Below are 24207 nucleotides of genomic sequence, written 5' to 3' on the forward strand. Positions count from 1 at the left end.
ACAGAGCATTTTAATTGCTGGCACCAGTTTGGTTAATGCTTGCAGATCTTAAAGTAGATTGTATATACAGTGTGTGGGCATGTACTTAACTATTAGACTGACCAATATGTGGAGCATGAAGTCTAGGACAGACAGTAAATCATCCAATGTGGTATTCATTATATTACATAGAGTAGAACTGATTATTGTTAATGTTGGTTAGTCAAAACGTTAGGATCAGTTGCTTGTTCCTTTGTTGCAGTGAGGATTATAGTAAAGGTTTGCCAGGGTGGGTGCTAAGATGTGGAGCTCATGGATGATACGTTGAATGGAAAGAATGAGCAAGAATTAGATGATTAGAAGGTAAAACCTTGGAAAGTTGAACCCTTAACTATACGTGGCCATTTAGGGCTCCAGCCATGTTAAATACATATCACACATAGCGTAGATGTATTTTATGAGCTCAGTAATAAGAACACCTCATTATAGTGACCATGTCAAGTACTGTACATGTATAGCCTAAATATTTTGAGGGACAAATATTTCGAGGTTGAGCAATGTTACTAAAAATAAAAATTTTGTGGACTTCCCAAATGTATTGGACTATATGGAGGTCTAAATATTTCAAGGTTGAAAATTTCGCTGATAACCCCCAAAAACCACGAAAAATTTCCTCCTTGAAATATTTAGGCTTATATGGTAGGTTTCCCTAACATAGTTAAGGTATACTTCATGACCAGTGTTGGGCAAGTTACTTAGTAAAAGTAACTAGTTACATATTACATGCAACTGAACTATATTTAGTTACAGTTACATATTACTCATAAAATAAAGTAACTATAATAATATTACATATTATATTACTTTGTGTCCACAGCCTTAAGCTGTCACATGTGAAACTACCACTTTATAACGTGACATGATTGCGTTGTTGGACAATGTGCAAATCTTGGTTATAAGTAAGAAGCTGGTGAATAAGCTTCATTCAGTAGGCTTCGTTACTTCATTGTAGCTAGGCATTACTCAGAGGATAACTAACGAAATTTCTTGAGTCTAAGGTGTACCTCATGTCAGGCAGCACTATATTAACAATGTGCTTGTACTGGTCATTGTCTTGATAATAAAGCTACAACACAAGTATTTTGAGACAGTTTAGTTTAGGATGAGGAAGAGAAAAATAGCTTACACTGTACTTGTCAGAAATGTACGAGTCTGATGGGTGCTGTGACAGGTCAGATACATTGTACCTGCATGTTACAATCATTAACATGTCATCGCTGCTCATCCCTTGACCGGTAGAAACAGAAGTAGTGTTGCACTGATATAAGATTTGCCGATAACCGATAATGGATATTTTCAAGCTGATAAATGTAGCCAATCTGATATTGCACAACATGTCTATTTTGTAGCAATTTTTATTAGAAGTTTGATTGTGAAGGACCGATTTATTTACAGTGGTAGCATTGCTACAAAAACAGCTGACAGTACATGGAAGCGGTAAAAGCAATATTGAAAATGCAACTTAATGCATTTGTAAACATCATTTGATGCATATTATTAGCATGTATTTTAAATAAATACACATATCTGTGTATGCTGCTTTTTTTCATCTTGGCACCGATCTGATACCGTTATACGTACAAAAACACAGCCAATATAATTATGGTTTTTCTGATAACCGATCCGATTATCTGTGCAACACTAAACAGAAAAACAGATGTGTCCTCCTATGCTGTGTACACCATGCAACTATGGATGAGACATCACCATACAAACATGAACAATGTTTACATACATGTATTTAATCACATTAGAGTAAAAGCTAGCCAGCCAATCCAAGTGTCAGTAGCTGACATGTTCTCATCAGTCTTCACTGCTCCATAACATCTGTCCTCAACCTCCATAGCTAGTATATGACATCTGGTGTTTCGTGTGCAGGAGCCTCACCATACTGTACTAGTGTAATCAATTTGAGGTAGTAACTCTGTTACCCTGTGGGTGATCATTATTATGAATAAGTGGATGGAATGTGTTTGATGGTTGACATTGTGTTCACACATCTGTACACAGAATAAATGGTAAGAAATAATCAAGTGGGTGGGTGATTATACCGGAATATATCACCCAAGAGTAAATAATAGTATTGTGGAGTTATTGATTGATGCGTTGGCCCTTAATGAATGATTGTATGAAATAGCATGGATATTTCATTGATTTTGAAAATAGTAATATGAAGATAATTTCATTGGTATACTGGCTGAAAAGGCTAAATACACCAACTAGTAAAGGCAACCCAAAATAAAAAAATTACTTGAATATCTGTGTTACGTACTTCACATAATCATTTATTATACAGGCTAAAACACTCTTGGTAGTCTTATACATCACCATAAACTTTTTAAAGCTCCTGGTGTTCATAATCAATAAAATTGATTGGCCATATTTAAATATATTGCTACTGTAACTATCCAGTGCCTTCCGTCATTCTTTCAGTTTCAAAATATTTTGCTCAAGTGAGTGTGGACAAATACACATACGTAAACAATTTTCCCATGCCAACTTCACGTAAACCTACGGCCAACTGCACACCCACACACAGGCCAGCTGTTAGCATACCACTTGGGAAGGTACAAACAGTGGACTGGATCACTGGAATGGACTACTGATTTTTGGTTTTTAATTTCATTGGACTGGTCATTCACTTTTTGTCTTTAATTGTCAGGGTACAGGAATGTGCTGTTAGTTGTTGTGTTAATGAAAACATATTCCTCAGAAATGCCTATGTACTCCAACAATGCACCCTATAGACCACTTACATAGCATAGCATGACTTGCTTATAAAGTTGAATGTGTACATTGATAGCAAACATTTTAATGCCTTTCCCTAGTGTAAACCATACAAAAATTAGATAATCTAGATTAACTGCATTTACACAAAGATAAATATTTTCAGGAGCTTGGGATGAAATGATCTAGCTATGTATTATAATCTAATTACATCCGTACATGGTAGCTGCTGCATTGTGCAGTATACTAGCAAGTTGTAATAATGTGTACTGTGTGATGTACCACTACTACAGCCACTAGTCAACTACTGTGTTTATGTACGCATTAATTGGCTTAGCATCATTGTATGTTTGCACATTTGGCATTTCTAAGAAATATATTGCCCATACCATACACCACAGTTTTGGGACATGCCAATGAAAGCAAGTGGGCAGTTGTATTGAAGAAGGTGTAATAGCCAATGTGCTTAACAAACAGTGTTGAAAAATGAATCATGAAGCAAAAAATCCCAGTCCAGTAGTCCATTCCAGTAGCCCAGTCCAGTACGTGTACCTTCTCGTTCCAAACAGATGATGCCATTATACTAACAGGATTATTACCTCAGTAGTATAGACTCCAGTGGAAGAGTACCTGCTTGCTGTAAACACCTAATTTGGAGAGGAACATACTTCATCAATTGCTAGTCTAACCCTGCATTAGGATGCCACAAGTGATGCACTAATGGAAACTTTGAATAGGGGACACCTGATGATGGACAGGGTCAAGCATGTAATACATCACCCAAGATATTAACAGAAGGTTTTTTAAAAATGTTGTAGTAAATGATACAATGTATGTAACAGCTTAAAACAATGTAAGTTAATATTCTAAATAGTGGTGAAGTCTTACAAAGAATATTTCCAGTGAGTTTTCACTGCCCTCTAAATCCGGGATTTATAAGTCATAGGGTAAGAATTATTTCTTTGCCTTAAGTGATGGATATGCTACTAAATATTCAACCCTGACGTTATATGTGACTGGATCTGCAAAAGGGTGTCTTACAACATTTTCAATTACATGTAACTGGCACCCACTCTTATTAATTGATTGATTAGCAAAACCCATTAAGGGTAAAATGCTAATGTACGAAAATCATGGTAGCAATTTAACAAGAACTGTACAGGTAAGGCAAACTTGATTACTTGTTTCTCATCTACAAAAATTTGGATTTCTATGTGAGCAGGAGGTCATGAAATACTCCAAATCAAGCTATCTATTACTATAAAGGTTAGCCAAATAAAAGCCTTTTAAGAACTAGTACTTATGTTTAGCCACCGTCCAAGTGCCATTTGCTGTGCTGTAAAATGATAGCCAGCCTTCTTAGTAAGTAGGGTATAAAAAGAAGTTTGAATAAATATCAGGTCTCAACTGAACATTTAGTGTAGTTATAATTTCTAACAATTCTGTGTAGCATCTTGAAGGATGAAGTAAAAGAATATTTCATACAGTAAACTACCTTACACGGAGGAACACATCAAGGAGACTAGAGTAAAACACTGAAGTTATTAAAAGAAATATGAGAATGTTGAACTTGTATAGAAATGATAATCTTGTATAGTCACCGGACTTGTTTACTGGCCGGGGTGAAAAGCCGCTTAAAGTTAAACACACCTGGGCCATAACTCAAGACAACATGGTACAACAAATTTATGAAACATTCATATCTATATTCATTACCATTGGTGAGTTGACTGAAGTGGTACATTCACAACTGTGAGGTTAAAATTTACGTCCATGTAACAACACTAACTACATAGCCCATAGCTTTCTTGTCAATATGACACCTACATCAGTGGAAATGACAGTGAAGGAATGGTCAGAAGTTGTTTACTGTAGTGTAGTGAAGACACCGGGTCACCTTGACATAACAAAATATAAGAACTGTTTGCCAGAATGGACGCCCTTATGGCATCATAGCATCACCATGGAGTGGTGGACATGGCAACTCAGATATAACGTAGTCTCATTGGTTGCTGTGGCAGTGGAGGTAGGAAGTAGAGAGCATTACACAGACAGATGTTAGCAAAGTAAAGTGATGGGGTTGGCATATATGGCTGATGATGATCCGTCATGTGATAAGTGACCTACCTCCATCGGCATGACAACAAAACTTGATGGAAACCAGCTCCAACTACAGTTTGACTATGGTAATACTGCTGCTTTGCATAGACCATCTGTGCCTGCGAGTATTATAACAATTACGTACCATGGTAACGGTCACCATAACAACCTTATTGTAATCCACTATTGAAGTCTCAGCCAGCTGAAGCCACAAGTGTGGATTGAAACACTTGTACAGCTTCCAACAAAGAAGTGAATGCAACAGTTGGTTGACCAGCATATAGTTGTTGCAGTCCAAGATTATATAACAACACTCGACGACCATTTACCCCCAGTACTGGCAATGGACGACCTGACAGTGCTGCTACAACCACAGATCACATGACAACACAGGACACACCCACCCACTCACCTACCTTTCTCCAATGATATGGTGGGAAGTCATTGAGGGTATCATAGAGCTGAAGTAGTAAGATGCCAAACTGTACTTGCCCATGCGATTGTGTAGACAATCAAGATTGTTGAAGCGACCAGCGTCAGCTAGTGATGGTGACTTTGGAGCTGAGGTTAACAGCTTGACACTTTTACAATAGAGTACTTGTAGTTGGCCTTGAGGAAGGCTACATGTGTCACCTAGGTGATCAGGTAACTAAGTAACAAGTAGCATCACAGTTACTAACAGCATTCTCAATCAATGAGAGACTCTTAATCTCCTTCTTGCAGCCTTTGAGGTTCTTCTGTAGCATCTCCAGCCAAACTCTGAATGGTAATTCATAAATGTGCAATATCATACAGGCAGTACAGACCTACACACATTATATACACAGACGTACGTATGAAAATTTGATCAATTGATTGATCATACCTAAAAACTGACAAATATTAGTTGGTGCTTGCTTTTGTGTCTCTGATAACGTGTATTTTGTCAGGATCAGGATGTACGTGATTAACTGGTTGGCCTAGAAATTTAATTTCTGACTTGTTGAATTCACACTTGTCTTTGCTCATTATTAGCCCAGCTTACTTGAAGTATGTACACACACCTGGTGTAATTGCAACTGGTTATAGAAGAGGAAACAGTGTTGCTTGTGATTGATAACAGCAATAATGAAATTAGAGGCAGTGGGTAAAAGGGATGCAGGAGGGGATGCAAAACAATTAAGTTTTTGCCTGGCCTAACTTGACTTGTGAATAAGCTGAAATTTGGTCATGTTACACCCGTAACATAGCACTATATCTGGGTGCAATTTTAACATGATAGGCTGAACAGGTGAAAAGGATATAAAGACTATTTGAACACAGAACACTAGTTGTACCTTCAAGAGCTCACCGGTCATCAGCACCACGGGTGGCAACCTTCAGTAGCGGCCACAGTACAACACATATGCTGGAACACGAAGAAACGGTAAGCTTGAGCCTGAGGGTGAACTCCTTTATGACTCCTGAATCCATTAGAATCGCCTTATCGATAAAAGGTCTCTCGCATTACCGGTGTTACAACCATCGTCACGTGATATTATTTTGTTTCCGGTATTACGCAATTTTGTGGTTGAGCAAGTCTGTACATAACGAGATTGGTTAACATACTCACGGTGTGGCGCGCCGGCTTCTTGGGCCGCACGACACACTACCGTGTGTCTTGATCTGGCTCACAAGACCTAGTGATCCATGCTCTAATATTTTTGCCCATGAAACAACTATTCAAGTTGAAGTGGTCTAGATTATGTAGTTATTGAGTGATTGCTCACCTCATGAATCAGATAAGTGAGCTGATGTTTCTTCTTGTGTAGTGCACTAACCCCTCCCTTTCCTCTACCTCTACCCTACAAGGTGGCAAAAACACTCTAATAGAACATACACTATACTAACAAACAGAATACACACAGTAAAAGTATTTGATACCACATCATGGCATAGAAACAACAGTACAAAATTGAAACAAAAACAACATAATGGTTAATGCTATGGTTACTTGATGACTGTGTCAAAGCCTAAATAAAGCAATAACTACTGCCCACCATTGCTTGTACACTGGATCCTCAACTATCCAAGCAGCTTTTTTCTTATAGTTAGTGTTCAGATAAGTGAAATTGTTCAGATAACTGAAGCCTGTTGATTTATATACAGAGTTTTGTTCAACTACTCTAGTCATTTACTCTAATAGAATGCACATTGATGACAAATACTCTAATAGAACAGTCATATATTTGGCGTTCAGATAATCGAGGTGTTTGGACAACTGAGGTTTGGATAAGTGAGGATCCACTGTGCTTGAAGCATTCCTGTGAGAAGCAGAGAGTGGTGCTAACCCTTTCACGATTTGAAATACACCCTGTAAGGATTGTGTATCATCATGTCTGTCAAAGCCACCCCATGAGAGAGACATAGAGTGATTGTTGCACATTAATACAGAACAGCATTGTTAAGAGAACACTAGCAGATTGGGTAAAAGATGATCACTTCAGAATTCTTACAAATGCCACTAGTTTATTGCTACACAAACACATACAGTTTCTACTTCAGTATAACTACATGATGGCCTTCCATTTATTATAAAAGTCATAGCAGCTAAAGAGTACAATATAATGTAAGTGATAATCATCACAGAATGATGAAATAAAACATACACATTGGACTCTAGTTGGTTATAAAGACAATTTGTTCTCATTATACAGAGTGGGACTAGAGCTGGGTGATATACCAGTACGTATGGTAGGAGAAGGTACTTTAATGATACCGTTACTGTATCGGACAGATTTAGAAAATACTGCCATACCGTCTCGAGTTAGATGACAGTTGATTTACAACATCATCCTGTAATTTCCTGCCTTTATCAATGCGAAGATACTTTACCAATGTGCATGTTTCATCAACTGTCTATCACACTTTCCAAAAGAAAGTTCACTTCATATATTAATTTTTTTAAATACAGTCCATATCATTGTATGTATTTGTACCGTGATACTATAATACCATACTGGCTTTGACAAATCTCATACTGCCCAGCTCTAAGTGGGACTTAACCTGAGCCAGTCACATATGAGCAAAAAAAAATCAGAATTGATAGCTACATTAGGGCAGGTAACTTTGAACTTCAATGGAACCACTCTCAAAGGACCCTCCTAGTAAAAGATGCTGTCCATTTAACCTCCTTATAAAGGATAGTTTCTGAGACCCCTATAGACCTTTACCAATACAATTTTACCTCTGAGAAAGGACAACCTCCTAATAACCATAAAATTCCATCAAAATTACTTGGTCCAATAGAGGTTCCATTGTAACACATTTAGGGATTTTCAAGTTTGCTGGTGACCTTATTATGCAGTGATTTTAGAACAGGTCTCAGGGGCGGATCTAGGATTTATAAAAGGGGGGGCTAATTCAAGGTACTAATCTCTTGGGTAGAGGTGTGCGAAGCATGCTGGAACTAGGGGGGTCTGGGGGCATGCCCCCCAGGAAATGTTTGAAATATAGATGCTAAATTACTGCAATTTGGAGACATTTCCACTTAAAATTCATAAAATTTTCTACCTGTAGATATTTTATATACTGCCTTTAGATTACTAAGATATGGCTCTCTGAAGCATTTTGTTAATGGAAAAGTTTGGGTAGGTACAGACAACCAAGTACATGATGCACCCTCTCACAATTGCACAACACTGAATAGGTGCACGTTAGAATAATAATGTTGAAAGTGGAAAATTTTGAAATTTGAACAATATAAGATTGAATCTGAGAGCATTTTCAATGGAAATTATGTACCTGGATTAAGTATTACCATACATATTAACTACACAAGTAGATGAATGAAGCCCTTAAACAGACCAATGCACTTCATTGTATGTATAGGTGCAGGCAGATTTGGAAAAATTCCATAACAGAACCAACTATATGCTTCCAGTGAATGTTCTATTAGAGTAGTTAGCTGACTGCTCTATTAGAGTATCTCGATCTTGTACACCTCCAATGCTGATCCGGGTCCTTGTTGCATAAACTTTAGTATAAATCCACTGATAATACCTTGGAAAGATGTTTATAAGGTGGTTTTATGAGTATTTGTATTATTAGTGATCATATAATGAATTATTTTTCCACCTGAATTGTCAAGTGCCACAAGAGGACATGACTTCAGAATTATTTTTCCACCTGAATTTGTCAAGTGCCACAAGGGGACATGACTTCAAACTTTTTAAACCTCATGCCCAAAAGAATGTTCGAAGTAAATTCTTTTCAGTAAGAACCATCAATTCATGGAATAATTTACCCAATTATGTAGTGTCGTCTAATTCTACTGACAACTTTGTGTACTTATGACCTCATTAATAAGACCACCTCATTATAGTTACCATGTCAAGTAGGTCTCAAACATAACTAAGGTGTACTTTATGACCTCATTAATATGACCACCTCATTATAGTGACACGTCAAGGAGGTCTCAAACATAGCTAAGGTGTACTTCATGACCTCATTAATAAGACCACCTCAATATAGTGACCATGTCAAGTAGGTCCTAAACATAGCTAAGATGTACTTCATGACAAGACCACCTCATTATAGCAACCATATCAAGTAGGTCCCTAACATAGCTAAGATGTACTTCATGACCTCATTAATAAGACCACCTCATTATAGTGACCATGTCTACCATATAGCCTGTAGCCTTAAAATGTTCAAGGTTGAGCTATGTAAAATGTATTAGACTATGTGGAGGTCAAGGATAAAATTTTCATTGAAACCCCAATACTGCGAAATCAGCAAAAAGTTTCGCCCCTGAAATATTTAGGCTATAAGATACTTCATGACCTAATTAATAAGACCACCTCATTATAGTGACCATGACAACTAGGTTCCAAGTTCACGACTAGATCATTTTATCATCCCAGAGGTGTTCCTATTAAAGTACAGCATTTCTAGCTCTGTAAACCAATAACATATACTTACAGCTTCAGGATTCAAATTGGTTGGATCATTGCCATCTGGTCTACCTGGTAACCTGCCTTGTACACCAGCAGGACCGTGTAACTGCTGTTGCTGTTGATGTAGTTGCTGTCCACTTTGTGTGTCTTCAATTTGTTGGCCAATGCTGTACCATCTCCTTCATAGTCGTATAAACTAAACGGGTCCACCTGCGGCTTCTGTGGCATGCGTGATCCTACTTTAAAAGCTGGTGGTTCAACTGGTTTAGATTCCAATTGAGAGAAGAATGAAGTTCCAATACCATCGTCTGAGTCTTCGTTTTCAGTAGGTGTAGGCTGTGCTGTACCTGTCAAGTTTGACTTCTTGTGTTTGGTGGCATTGCGGACAGCTTGTATTACTGACTGTACATTGGAAAGAACTAATGCTACAACCTTTCCTTTACTGCTTTTTGGCTCAGGTAAAAAGGACGCCAGTCCTGACTTGGCCCCTGGCTATAAGATAAGAAGAACAATACAAAATAAAATAGGTAATTGCAAATTCATTGGACAGACTTCTTTGAGACCAAGAATTTTTGCTGCAATAAAGTGGTTTTCCACTTTGGAGCTTGAACTACCAACATAAGGTTTTCTATTGTGTCCTTAACTGAGAGCTTGTTAAAAGATTTTACTACATAATACATATGCATTAGTACTTAAACTTTGTGCAAAAAAATTCATGATAAAAAGTAAAAGATTTTTGTATGATTTACAGAAATTTTATTTTACGTGACTGCTCTATTAGAGTATGATTTGAATTGATTAGATTTAACCTCAACAGTACTTGGTAAAATGATTGTCAGCCATCATTTTGAAGCTTGGTGTGTCTTAGTTGAAAGCCAATAGCTACAATATTAAATACAGCCACACAGCTGGAAACTTTGCCCAACAGCTATAGATAGCTAGTTGTGTGTAGTAAAATTTCGTGTTTCGTGCAAGTTTTGCAAACAAAATATATTTCATTTCATGCCACTGAAGACATGGGACATACATGTCAGGGTCACAAACTGATTGTACTAGTGATCTTACCACACAGGTAACACAGGTATGGTGGTTTACAATACACATCCCAGTGTGAGTACTCTATCTTTGCACATGTGCTTTCCTTGCCATGTTTGTACTGTGCATTTTCCACATATAGTTATATGTGTCCAAGGTATTTGTAATTGTGTGTTTTGAACATCTTAATGATGGTTTCTCTCTCTCTCAAAGCAATAATTATGGAATGCGTAAATGCTACATTTTGTAATACAAAACACAAGTAAATTGATCAACTACACTAAATTATATTATTGTACAGCAATTTATACTTAGCTAGCTACATGACCCCTGGTTTTTGGAGAGGCAACATCAACTTATTCAGAAGGAAACTGCACTGGTAGAAAGTCTGTGGGGATATCAGAAACTGAGCTTCGTTTTGTGAAATCAAAAACTTAGGTCCTTTATCATTTGTAACCGGATTTACGAAAAGGGGTCTTCCACACACATCCAATTTACCAACTTTGACAATTCATAACTTTAGACTGAAAAGAGCTGTTGACTTAAAACTTTGGTGAAAGTGAGAACTACCATAGCTGAATGGATGTTGAAACAGTCAGGTTAATGTGTTACTTGAACACATAGTTATGGTCTCCCAAGTTCACAGAATTGGATGTGTGTGGAAGACCCCTTTTCGCAAATCCGGTCACATTTAAGGCTCCACTGTAATGCACTGATATGATAATAACACTATTTCACAGTGCCCATGCTGTAATAGTATTGGAGTATAGCAATAAAAATCTAACAGTACAGCTATAGGGTGCATGTATAGCCAAAGGGTACAGCCACATATGTGTAGTGATGGCCGAGTGGTTAAGACATTGGACTTGAAATCCAATGGGGTCTCCCTGTGCAGGTTCGAACCCTGTTCACTGCATTGTCTAAACAATATTGTATACCATTATTCTGACATTACCAAGCAATATAAATTTTCATACAAGTTTGACAGACAGAAAAATGTTGACAAACCACAATGGTCATAGTATATACTACCACCCCAAAAACACCTTCGCTGTAAAAAAAGGCGCGCCCAAGAAACTACAAGTACCTGGAACCCAATGTAAAAAAGAAAAAGAAAAATCAGCTTAGCTGAAGTGAAAAGTAACTGGTAACTTAAAGAGCTGATATCTGAAGCGGCCAAGAATACAATTAATAAAGTTTAATCCATGCAAGAACACCTTGGCTATAAAACAGGTGTATACATGAAAGTAACTGGCAACTGAAATGGCTGATATCTGAAGCGGCCAAGAATGAATGGTCATATACAACTAATCCAAAAATTTAACACTGAACCTTTATAATTCAGCTGTGTTCTATATTCACTCTTGCTGCATCGTAAAGTAATTTCTTTTAACTCTAATTGGCTGGTAATTTGGCCGCCTTTTTTTGCTCTATTATACTGACTATTAAAAAAGGCGGCCAAATTACCAGCCAATTAGAGTTAAAAGAAATTACTTTACGATGCAGCAAGAGTGAATATAGAACACAGCTGAATTATAAAGGTTCAGTGTTAAATTTTTGGATTAGTTGTATATGACCATTCATTCTTGGCCGCTTCAGATATCAGCCATTTCAGTTGCCAGTTACTTTCATGTATACACCTGTTTTATAGCCAAGGTGTTCTTGCATGGATTAAACTTTAGTAATTGTATTCTTGGCCGCTTCAGATATCAGCTCTTTAAGTTACCAGTTACTTTTCACTTCAGCTAAGCTGATTTTTCTTTTTCTTTTTTACATTGGGTTCCAGGTACTTGTAGTTTCTTGGGCGCGCCTTTTTTACAGCGAAGGTGTTTTTGGGGTGGATATCACTCATTTTTGTCAGTGATAGACTCTACATTTGGTTTAAAAGGTAATTTTTTGGAAATGAGCAATTAACATTAATGCAGAATATTATCTAGGAGAGTCAGTAAAATCCATACATAATAATGATTGTTTCATAACACTGTAAATTCGGAAGTATGAATTTACGGTGTAGTATGACTGTTCTATTAGAGTAAATTTATCTTTACTGCCTGCACGTCATGAATATATCTCATATCTGTGCATGTTAAATGCTTCAGACACCTAATTAAACTTGCAAGTGCCTAATTAGTTCACAGTTGCTACACAGCTATAAATACATTTGTAATTGTTATCATCATAATCATTTATCATGTTATAACCATTTTTAAATATTTTGGTCACAACTTCAGGATTAGAGCAGCAGAGAAAGGAATAGAGGACTCAACCATCAAGACTTGTATATGGGAGATGGAACAGTATTGCGATGGACAATGCCGGTACTAACCCCTCAAGGGTGTTGCAGTACAGTATAGATGCAAGACCAGAGCCTCGATCGTCACCTTTTGACTGTGGTCACAACTTCAGGATTGGAGCAGCAGAGAAAGGAATGGAGGACTCAATCATCAAGACTCGGGGAGATGGAATAGTATTGCCATGGACAATGCCAGCACTAACCCCTCAAGGATGTCACAGTGCAGTATCGATACAACCACTCCAACCAGTGCATAAGACCAGAGCTCGATTATCACCTTTTGACTGAAATTTTTATACTTGATGAAGCAATTAAAACAAAAAAGTTGTAGTACTTGTACTTTCCTGAGGGAACATGTCCCCAGAGTCCCAGACTCCCTTGCCTGTTCAGCAGAATAATAGGATTGAGCCTTACTACCACTTTCACCTTTATTCTTGGCCTGAATGTACATATCAGCAACATAATACAGTAGCTGTAGATAATGCTAGTTAATGCCCCTAGGCAGAGCTATAGGGGTGGGAATTTTTCCCTACTATCATACTATCATAGTTCTTCTCGCAGTTCTTTGCCTGGCCATCATCAACTGCTGTCCATCAACTGCTGTCAAAACATTAGTTTCGTCCCCCAGACCCTTCCTCAAGCATGCTTATCACACAAAAATAACTTAGTTTAGCAGTGCACAAACAATTATTCATTGACAGCTTATACTACACTTACCGCATTGTTGAACCATATACACCACCAGAATCCACCAGATTGACAACTAACACGTGATCTATTTAGGGGAAATCTCGTGGAAAGTCCCTAATTACCTTAAGCGGACACTCATGATCGTGGTTTTAAATTGAATGGTTTAAGAATGTAACTGGATGGTGAGGCGTACTTTAATCGGCTCGACTTTACTGAGAAACTCGAGCCCCTCGTGAGAAACTACATCGCTTGAGCAACGCTTGAAAAAGTAAGAGTCCGGCAAGAATACTGAGGGACTCTATGATATATGCCGGTCTTGAATGCTAACGAAACGAGGAGTGAAGTTTGTGCAACGTGTCACATCGCCACACACTGATTCACCGTGTTTGTGCGATAGGGTTTTTGGACCTGTCCACCAGATGTTGAAAGGAAATTCATTCCAACTTGTGAAGTTATTGGTATACTCATTGTTGGGGTCCATGGGGACATCGATGATCATTTACCAGTCAGCTGTAAGTAATGTCACAACAGAAGGAAAGGAACCATTTCCATACCCCTATGGCATACTGATTTAAAATTTCCAGGTCAGTTTATGTACACCCAACCACAGAAATGTAGAACTTTGGTTGCAGGTGGAAAATAAACACCTTTTTACTCAGTTACAAGAGATTCACCCAGCTGGGATAAAATGTTGAAGTGAATTTCATTAGTACCTACTTGCGGTTCATCAGGTATTGGACAATTCCAAGTGTCCAGATTATGCAGTTGTCCTCATGTTCAAGTTTACACGTTTAGGCAAGTTCCACAACATCCTATAATCTATTACTACATCAGTGTGGAATAATGCTTATATAATATTTTTCATATTCCAGGCTTTAGGTATGTGTATTGTATTTAACACCTGCTTGTTGGTTTTTGCAGGCCATCTGGTCATACTGGTTTATCCACTAGCAGTTGAATGTGATCATGGTACATATGTAAGTTGAGACCATGCAGGAACAAAGATACAGGTGCCATGAATTTCAGGTCAGTTGACATTCAGAGGAATTGTATTATTGCAATTGTTCTTTTTGTAGTTATCAATTATCAGTGACCAGTTTGTGATAGCGTACTTTTGTTTGACTAATGACCAAATGTTCTGGTTTACATGCTTACCCAACAGTTATGTTACTCACTTAACCTGCATATGGGATATATATTTTTAGTTCATTTTGATTATTCATCCTTTATTGGTACAGCCTGGCATATTGATTTTTTGCACATTCTCTTTTTAATTCAGTGCCTGCTGGATTGTTTCGTCAGATATCGAAACAGATGTCTTTGGTGTTGCGACCGATGTTCCAGGTCAGTTTGCATGTGTGTTTAATTTAAGGTTGACTTCAGTGCCTGCTTATTCTTTTACAGGTCTCGGTATTGAGTGTCATGAATTTCAGGTCAGTTGACGTACAGAAGAATTGTATTATTGCAATTGTTGTTTTTGCAGTTATCAATTATCACTGTATACTAGTGATGTGAATTTGCAGGTCAGTCTACTCAGATGTATCAGGCATAGTGTTGATGGGTTCGAACAAGTATCCAGTGTAGACTGTAGCGGCATCAAGGGTGTTAATTTCCAGGTCAGTTTACATGTTGTGATGTTAGTGATTTTTTCCTAGTACCCAGATATTAAGTGTGTTGTATTTAATGCCCACCTGTTATGTTTTTAAATTATGGTATATCAGTGTAGACAGTGCAACAGTAAGCCTTCTGTGTTGTAGTAACTATTTGTTTCATAATATTATGCTGTTGTCCCGGAATGGCACAATTTTTGGGCAACCAGTGTGAAGTCCAGTGGTACAAACATTGTATTATGACCAAGTTGTGATAGCGTACTTTTGTTTGACTAATGTCCTAATGTTCTGGTTTGACTAATGTCCTAATGTTCTGGTTTAACATGCTTACCCAACAGTTATGTTATTCATTCACTTAGCCTGGGATATAATTTTTGTTCATTTTGATTATCCATGCTATTATTGACACAGCCCGGCATATTGATTTTTTGTACATTCTCTTTTAATTCAGTGCCTGCTGGATTGTGTCATCAGATATCGAAACAAGTGTTTTTGGTGTTGCGACCGATGTTCCAGGTCAGTTGCATGAGTGTTTAATTTAAGGTTAACTTCAGTGCCTGCTTATTCTTTTACAGGTCTCAGTATCCGCGTCATGCTGACATACAAGAAATCATCACTATTGTTGGAACTATTTTTAGTCAAGTCTTGATGTGATGTTAATTAACGTTGTTACACATTGTTGTATGTTTACCATATGGCAAGAAATTATCATGGCCATCATGAAATTTGAATATTGTGTAAGTTGTGTGGACCAACCCCAACTCATACATGGTCACTGGCAAACCACCAACCACATTCAAGCCACAACACCACCAACCACATTCGAGCAATCCATTACAAAATTTTGTTGCACCATTTGTGTGTGCATAATACTTAATGAAAGCCACAACACAAGCTACATGGTACACACTACATAGAGGTGGTAACCCCTAAAGGCTTGTTACCTCAGTTTTGTATTCACCTTATTGGCCTTTGTGGTTAATCTATTAAAAATTACATGTAAATAGAGAATTGAAGAGTATGCTTAAAGCACCTTCGCTAGTGATTTTGTTCTAAGACAACTGGCGATTTATAAACGCTCGCATGGGGTGTGGTACTACATGGAATTTAAAAGATTTCTGCGTAAAACGCCATCCCTAGGGAACTTACGGTTCAGCACGCTGTCACAACTTGTTTATCAGGCTTTAGAGTTTGTGTCCACGTCGTGTCTTTAAAAGTTATTGTAGGGATTAGAGGTTGATTGAAGAAAATACGCGTATAGGCAAACCAGGATTGGATAATGTCAGTGCTAGATGGACTATACAAACACGGCTATGTTGACTGGTTGACTGGTATAACGTGACAGTAGTTGTAACATAAGGTAGAGAAATAAAGTGAAATACGCCTATTTTTTATTTTGCGATGGTTACTTTTTTATTTTAGCGAGGTCGCAAGAAAACTATGAAAATGATGACGACTCCTAAAGATGTTTTTATCACGTAACGCAATACAAATCTATGGAGAGATGTTGCGTAATTTAGGACTAATATTGCGAAACCGGCCCTACACGTAAATAACTCACAGTAGTGGCCGCGCGTCTTTTAATTGGGCGTGCGCTTTGTAGTTTCTTGGCCGCGCGACTCACTACCGTGAGTCTTGATCTAATCCAAAACAGCCAAGCTGTAAAAAAAAGAGTGCGGCCCTCAAAAAGGCTATGATGAAAAAAGATGTGAAATCCAAGGTGGCGGCCAAGAAATGGCTGTGATGGTAGGTTAATGGTAAAAATTTTAATAATGACAATTCAGGTGAATTTTGTGCCAAGACCAAGCGGCACCAAAATTCATCTGAATTGTCGTTATTAAAATTTTACCATTAACCTACCATCACAGCCATTTCTTGGCCGCCACCTTGGATTTCACATCTTTTTTCACCATGGCCTTTTTGAGGGCTGCACTCTTTTTTTACAGCTTGGCTGTTTTGGATTAGATTTCACTTCTTTTTGTATTTGTATACCCCAAAGCTGGCCATAGGCCGGCTTTGGGACTTTTTAAACCTATCTTTTTTTCTTTACCACAGGAAGAAGAAAAGATGAAGCAGATGTACTTTAAATATTTCTGATTTTATCAGTAAATGTACAAATTATATATATATATATTTATTACAGAACTGTCCATGGTGGTTTCTTTGTAACTGAACACTCTACAAGGTGACTTCTTCTAGCTGCTCTCTCTACAGGGTAAATTGTTTGCAGTTGAACGATCTACAAGGTAACTTCTTCTAGCTGATCTCTCTACAGGGTGATTTGTTTGTAGCTGAATTCTGTACAGGTGATTTGTTTGCAGCTGAGCTCTTTACAGAACGGTTTCTTTGTAGCTGAACTCTCCACAAGGTAACTTCCTCTAACTGATCTTTCTACAGGGCAATTTGTTTGTGGCTGAATTTTCTACAGGGTGATTTGTTTGCAGCTGAACTCTCTACATGGTGGTATCTTTGTAGCTGAACTCTCTACAAGGTAATATCTTCTAGCTGATCCCTCTACAGGGTGATTGTTTGTAGCTGAATTCTGTACAGGTGATTTGTTTGCAGCTGAGCTCTTTACAGAATGGTTTCTTTGTAGCTGAACTCTCTACAAGGTGACTTCTTCTAGCTGATCTTTCTACAGGGTGATTTGTTTGTAGCTGAACTATCTACAAGGTAACTTCTTCTAGCTGATCTCTCTACAGGGTGATATGTTTGTAGCTGAACTGTTTACAAGATAACTTCTTCTAGCTGATCTCTCTACAGGGTGATTTGTTTATAGCTGACTTCTGTATAGGTGATTTGTTTACAGCTGAGCTCTTTACAGAATGGTTTCTTTGTAGCTGAACTCTCTACAAGCTAACTTCTTCTAGCTGATGTCTCTACAGGGTCACTAGTTTGCAGCTGAATTCTCTACATTGTGGTTTCTTTGTAACTGAACTCTCTACAAGGTGACTTCTTCTAGCTGATCTTTCTACAGGGTGATTTGTTTGTAGTTGAACTCTCTACAAGGAAACATCTTCTAGCTGATCTCTCTACAGGGAGATTTGTTTGTAGCTGAACTCTCTAAAGGTGATTTGTTTGCAGCTGAACTCTCTGCATGATGGTTTCTTTGTAGCTGAACTCTCTACAAGGTAACTTCTTCTAGCTGATCTCTCTACAGGGTGATTTTTTTGTATAGCTGAACTATCTAAAAGATAACTTCTTCTAGCTGATCTCTCTACAGGTTGATTTGTTTGTAGCTGAGCTCTTTACAGAATGGTTTCTTTGTAGCTGAACTCTCTACAAGGTAACTTCTTCTAGCTGATGTCTCTACAAGGTCACTAGTTTGCAGCTGAACTATCTACATGGTGGTTTCTTTGTAACTGAACTCTCTACAAGGTAACTTCTTCTAGCTGATCTCCCTACAGGGCGATTTGCTTGTAGCTGAACTCTCTACATGGTGATTTCTTTGTAGCTGAACTCTACAAGGTGATTTCTTCTAGCTGAACTATCTCTTTCCATAGTTGCATGAACTTCCTACAAGGTAACTTCTTCTAGCTGATCTCTCTACAGGGTGAATTGTTTGTAGCTGATCTCTCTACAGGGTGACTTGTTTGTAGCTGATCTCTATACAGGTTACTTGTTTCTAGCTGATCTCTTGAATTCTCTTCAGGGTGACTGCTCTATTAGGATGACTGCTCTATTAGAGTATCTCGCACTTGCTACACCAAGTTGGATTTCGTGTTATAACTCCGTGGCTTTAAGTCTGATTCTTCTACATCATTGAAGAGCCTTTCTAAGATGATTACCCCATCTATACAGCGATTTTCAAAGCATTACCCAAAGCGGTTTATCTGGTAGGCGTGGCAAGCAGTTTTTTTTATTCCGGCCTTAATGGCACTCCCATCCTCCCCGATCTCTAGCTAGAAGTTAAACCTAATTTAATTTATAAATGACAAAAAGAAGAAATAAAGAAAAAGCAGCTAAACCTACAGAGCCTACACAGATAGGGTCCGCAACGTGAAATTTTGACTTCCGAGAATCAACTACCAAACCACCCACAAATGCTAGGCTAGGTACAATTTAGAAAATGCCAGATTGGCGTTATTTTTCATTAACCTCTTGTTGAGCAAATCGGCGAGTATGCTTACAAATTACGAGATTTTTTGCTATATCTTCAAGGAAATGTCTTTTAAAGCTATAATACGCGCCCTCAACCTTTCTTACTAACTGTACTTTAAACTAAAACCATCAGTGGCTGCATTTTCTTGAGCGATTTCCAGCCGCAGCATCGCGAAAATGAAATTTCGGACTCGAAAAAAGTTTCGATGCCACTGAAGCACACAGTAGCGATGCCAAAGTAACCTTCCCAGGTCAAACTGGTCTAGCATGGGTCCAACTACTACCACACCAAATATCATCGAATTCCAAAATTGTTTGCCATCTGGCTGAGCTCGACGGCTGTCAAAAATTCGTCAAAAATGACGATTTTATTCACTGACGGGAACTTTTGCTAACCAGATGTGCTAGTTTACTTCTCAAAACCTTGCTAGACCCATAGCCAGTAGCTTTCATTCATAGGGTTGGTCTGGCAGTTCTTCTAGCGACCTCAAAAACCGCCAAATGCCGATATCCACGAATTTTGCCGATATCGACCAATTTACAACCCCGTTAAAGAAATCTTGTACATCAAACGTGATGCTTTGCCTCTCTAAAGTCATGCTGCATCTTTGTTTAGTTATATTCGTCCATAGGGTGGCACTGGCGGCTCTCTTATCGAGGCCAAAATCCATCAAAATGCCCATCTCACCATTTGTCATCAGTTTTAGGAAGTTTTACAAGTCAAACATGCTGGTTTACCTTTCTACATCCTTGCTGGACCATTCAATCACCTTCGTCTGTGTAGGCAGCTTTCTTCAGTCTCTTGAAAATGTCAGAGCATGCCAATTGGGCGCAACCATCAATACCAGTTAATGCTTATTTTGTTTCATTGGTTCCACGCATAAAATGACAGCAAAACCAGCAGAAATATAATAGAGAGAAAATGGAGTTAGTTTAGCTCTAAATATTGTACTCTACAGGTTTATACAAATGATTACCGAAATGCAAATTCCCATTATCAAAAACCACAATCGAATTTCTATTCGTGTAGAGTTCCGAAGGGTGGATATTTAAAACTAGACTAACTCTAGTCTCGCGTGGCTAGACCGCTTTTCTCCGCCACGGCGCTTATCGATTAGAGATTAAAAGCAGGCGCTTATAATCTCTAATCGATAAGCGCCGTGGCGGAGAAAAAGGGGTCTGGCCACGCGAGACTAGACTAACTCCAGTTGGGTTATGTAATATTTCTGCTGGATTTTCGTGGAATCAATGAAACAAAATAAACAGTAAGTGGCGTTGATGGTTGCGCCCAATTGGCATGCTCTGACATTTTCAAGAGACTGAAGAAAGGTGCCTACACAGACGAAGGTGATTGAAATGTCCAGTAAAGCTTTAGAGAGGCAAACCAGCATGTTTGACTTGTAAAACTGCCTAAAACTGATGACAAATGGTAAGATGAGCATTTTGATGCGGGATTTTGGCCTCGATAAGAGAGCCACCAGTGCCACCCTATGAACGAATATAACTAAACAAGGATGCAGCATGACTTTAGCGAGGCAAAGCATGACGTTTGATGTGCAAGATTTCTTTAACGGGGTTGTAAATTGGTCGATATCGGCAAAATTCGTGGATATCGGCATTTGGCGGTTTTTGAGGTCGCTAGAAGAGCTGCCAGACCAACCCTATGAATGAAAGTTACTGGCTATGGTCTAACAAGCTTTTGAGAAGTAAACTAGCACATCTGGCTAGCAAAGGTTTCCGTCAGTGAATAAAATCGGCATTTTTGACAAATTTTTGACAGCCGTCGAGCTCAGCCAGATGGCAAACAGTTTTGGAATTCGATGATATTTGGTGTGATAGTAGTTAGACTCATGCCAGACCAGTTTGACCTGGGAGAGTTACTTTGGCATCGCTACTGTGTGCTTCAGTGGCATCGAAACTTTTTTTCGAGTACGAAATTTCATTTTCGCGATGCTGCGGCTGGAAATTGCTCCAGACAATGCAGCCACTGATGGTTTCAGTTTAGAGTACAGTTAGTAAGAAAGGTTGAGAGTGCGTATTGTAGCTTTAAAAGATATTTCCTTGAAGATATAGCAAAAAATCTCGTAATTTATAAGCATATTCCCCGATTTGCACGACAAGACGTTAATGAAAAATAAAACCAATCAGGCATTTTCTCTAAGTGGTACCTAACCTAGCATTTGTGGGTGGTTTGGTAGTTGATTCTCGGAAGTCGAAATTTCACGTTGCGGACCCTAACACAGACCTACAAAAACACCGCATGGACCGCCAGCATACACACCAGTGGCGTAGCCAAACCCGGGCAAGCCAGGGCATTGCCCGGGCATCAGACTTCTTTGCCCCACCATCAGCCTCCTAGAGTAATTATAAAGACGTGGGCTGGATAGCTCGAGATTTTGCTAAAGTTACTTAACTAGTCACTGCACAACTTATACAACACTCACCGAGCCATTTTCGCCGATGGTTTCCTTCTTTTGGGCTAAACAGAGATGGGGGTTATCCAAGGGATTTTCCCTACGAGTAACTTGATTGTGCACAAATAGGAGGCAATAAATAGAAGTAAGATCACGTGATTACAATAAACCGCGCAGCATTGTGGCAAGGAGTGAAGGACAAAGAATTGGTTTCACTATAGTGGACTGGACGGTTTACATTTGGATTAAGTGATCACGGTAGCTATTGGTGTGGTCAAAACTCGGGGGGCAAAGCAATCTAGAGGTATTTGTGAAATTAGCACCCATCTATCCGTGTGGATACTGCTCAGTTGAAACGGTATGGAGTACTTGTTCAGTCAGCAATTCTTTTCTTTTTGTTTCCACTTTTCTAGGCTAACAACTGTAGTGGCAGAGCATAGTCATCACGTGATAGAGCGCCTCGTGCTTTAATTCAAGAATCTTTGTGGTCTGGTATTAAAACACATGTAGCTAGATGTATGTAATATGTTAGAAGGCCAATAGCTAGCTAGGCGTTCGCTTCTATTAGGTTGATATTAGTCATCTTACATACAGTAGTGTAGGATGATACATAATGCATTTTAAAAATGTTATATTGATGTCCATATGAAGATGGGCATGTGTACGTGTGTTGCATGGGAAATGGCTTGCCCACCCATTGCCCAGGCATGGCGAAAAGTCTGGCTACGCCACTGATACACACAGCAAAACCCCGGGACAGGGGCCTTAAGAAGAAAGCCCTGCAGACTACTGACCAAACTGCAGGGAGTGGGAGCATGAAACAGAGTTCAACTCCCACAAAGGACTGCCAGGTAACAGGCTAAATAGATGTAAAAATGTCCGGGCATTGTGGCGCCACAGACAAACAGAGAGTTGCTCTAGCAGATGGCGGTGTCACAGTGATATGTGTTTCCCCGAATTTCGTGTTTCCCCGCCCACATATCACTAGGGATCCGTGTTTCCCCGCACACATATCACTATAGGGATGCGTGTTTCCCCGACAAAGGCACTAGTGATATATGCTTCCCTGCCAGTTTCTCAGTTTTTAGTTACCACGCCCGACAACCGCGTTAAAATTTTGCTGCTGATATACTACGAGTCGACTAGCTAGCTACTGCTGCTCTATAGCACGCGTCACAGTATAGCTACTAACTACTGCTGCTAGTACTATACTACAGCTGCGTGCTACTGCTACTATACTGTTACTACACTGCAGTCACTGCCTACTGCCTCTACTGCTACTAGCTGTAGCTATAGATCTATAAACGTACATGCACTTCGAAACTGAACGTCAGGGAAACACGCATCCCTAGGGATATGTGTGCGGGAAACGCTTTACCTAGGGAACATAATACCCGGGGAAACATATATCACTGTGACTTGTAGATTGCTAGCCAGTTGGTGATATGTGTGCGGGAAACACAAAACTCGGGGAAACACATATCACTGTGACAGCGGTATGCTAGGCCACGAGAAATGCCACTCCTGGTGGTTGTCCTCAAAGCAATATCCTGTAAGACAGGACGACTAGCAGCAGACCACAAACCCAAGGACTCAACCACCAGGGGGACAAGTGGCAAGCAGTCATTTTTTAATTAGTTAATCTCAATTGCGTAATTGTTACACACTGTTGGTTTTTTCGTTGTATCTTCCTGGTTTTTAGCTCGATATCTTTCAAACCACAAAAGGTTTGAGGTTCAATAGTTAACCTATTCACTCACCGAGTTTCAGCTTCTTCCCATACGCGGTTTACCCTGTAGGCGTGACAACATATTGGTGTTATTTTTCGTGAATAATTGCTCATAACTCTTTGCCTGTTTATCGTATTCCAGCCAAAGTTGGTACAAAGGTGCGCCTTTATACCCCCTTCTGTGTGCCAAATTTCAAGGCAATCGGATATGGTGTTCGCGTTTTATAGCAGTTTTGTAAGTGTGCGAAAAGAGGAAGAAAAATAAGAAGAAAACGAAGAAACTAAGCCAATTTTTGAAGTCGCATATCTCGGGAACGCTGAAAGCGATTTCGCTCAAATTTGGAATGTGGCGTGCTGAAGTTGGAGGGCGTATCCACAGCAAAAGTCGTCTTGTTCTATCAAGGCAGCACAGAGCTACGGAGGTGCGAAAAGTACGTTTTCATTTTTCCTGTTGGGTATTGGTAAAACCGGGAGGGGAGCGGGAGATTTCTTGGTAAAACCGGGACCGGTAGCTGGGAGATCACGTACACAATACTGCAAGCAACTGTTATTT

General features: G+C 39.0%; 2 protein-coding genes and 1 non-coding gene across 12 annotated transcripts; 2 read left to right on the forward strand and 1 right to left on the reverse strand.

Annotated features, from left to right (window-relative positions):
- Positions 1–1248: 1248 nt before the first annotated feature.
- LOC136239054 (uncharacterized) lies at positions 1249–6404 on the reverse strand. Of its 8 annotated transcripts, none has more exons than XR_010693332.1 (7): positions 6197–6404; positions 5547–5625; positions 5283–5499; positions 5036–5230; positions 4483–4985; positions 3366–3413; positions 1249–1971 (listed from the first exon to the last, which is right to left on the reverse strand). XR_010693332.1 is itself a non-coding variant. In XM_066029797.1 (5 exons), the coding sequence occupies exons 2-5, from the start codon at positions 5549–5551 to the stop codon at positions 1923–1925; spliced, it is 306 nt and encodes a 101-aa protein (XP_065885869.1). In that variant the 5' UTR covers positions 5552–5625; positions 6197–6404; the 3' UTR covers positions 1606–1922. The 8 variants fall into 8 exon arrangements, 2 of the variants coding, with proteins under 2 accessions (XP_065885869.1, XP_065885868.1); XR_010693330.1 differs by having other exon boundaries at positions 1603–1971; positions 5036–5227; positions 6183–6400; XR_010693329.1 differs by having other exon boundaries at positions 1603–1971; positions 5279–5499; positions 6183–6400.
- Positions 6405–11651: 5247 nt separating this feature from the next.
- Positions 11652–11733, forward strand: Trnas-uga (transfer RNA serine (anticodon UGA)). Its single transcript has one exon. It is a non-coding gene; the product is annotated as a tRNA-Ser (tRNA).
- Positions 11734–13749: 2016 nt separating this feature from the next.
- On the forward strand, positions 13750–16141 carry LOC136238729 (uncharacterized). Of its 3 annotated transcripts, none has more exons than XM_066029301.1 (8): positions 13750–14384; positions 14433–14595; positions 14722–14826; positions 14877–15144; positions 15205–15233; positions 15284–15416; positions 15862–15926; positions 15986–16141. In XM_066029301.1, the coding sequence occupies exons 4-8, from the start codon at positions 15115–15117 to the stop codon at positions 16062–16064; spliced, it is 336 nt and encodes a 111-aa protein (XP_065885373.1). In that variant the 5' UTR covers positions 13750–14384; positions 14433–14595; positions 14722–14826; positions 14877–15114; the 3' UTR covers positions 16065–16141. The 3 variants fall into 3 exon arrangements, with proteins under 3 accessions (XP_065885373.1, XP_065885374.1, XP_065885372.1); XM_066029302.1 differs by having other exon boundaries at positions 13750–14143; positions 14198–14384; positions 14722–15144; XM_066029300.1 differs by having other exon boundaries at positions 14722–15144.
- Positions 16142–24207: the final 8066 nt, after the last annotated feature.

The sequence above is a fragment of the Dysidea avara genome, chromosome 11, assembly GCF_963678975.1.
Source record: "Dysidea avara chromosome 11, odDysAvar1.4, whole genome shotgun sequence".
Classification (NCBI taxonomy): Eukaryota; Metazoa; Porifera; class Demospongiae; order Dictyoceratida; family Dysideidae; genus Dysidea; species Dysidea avara.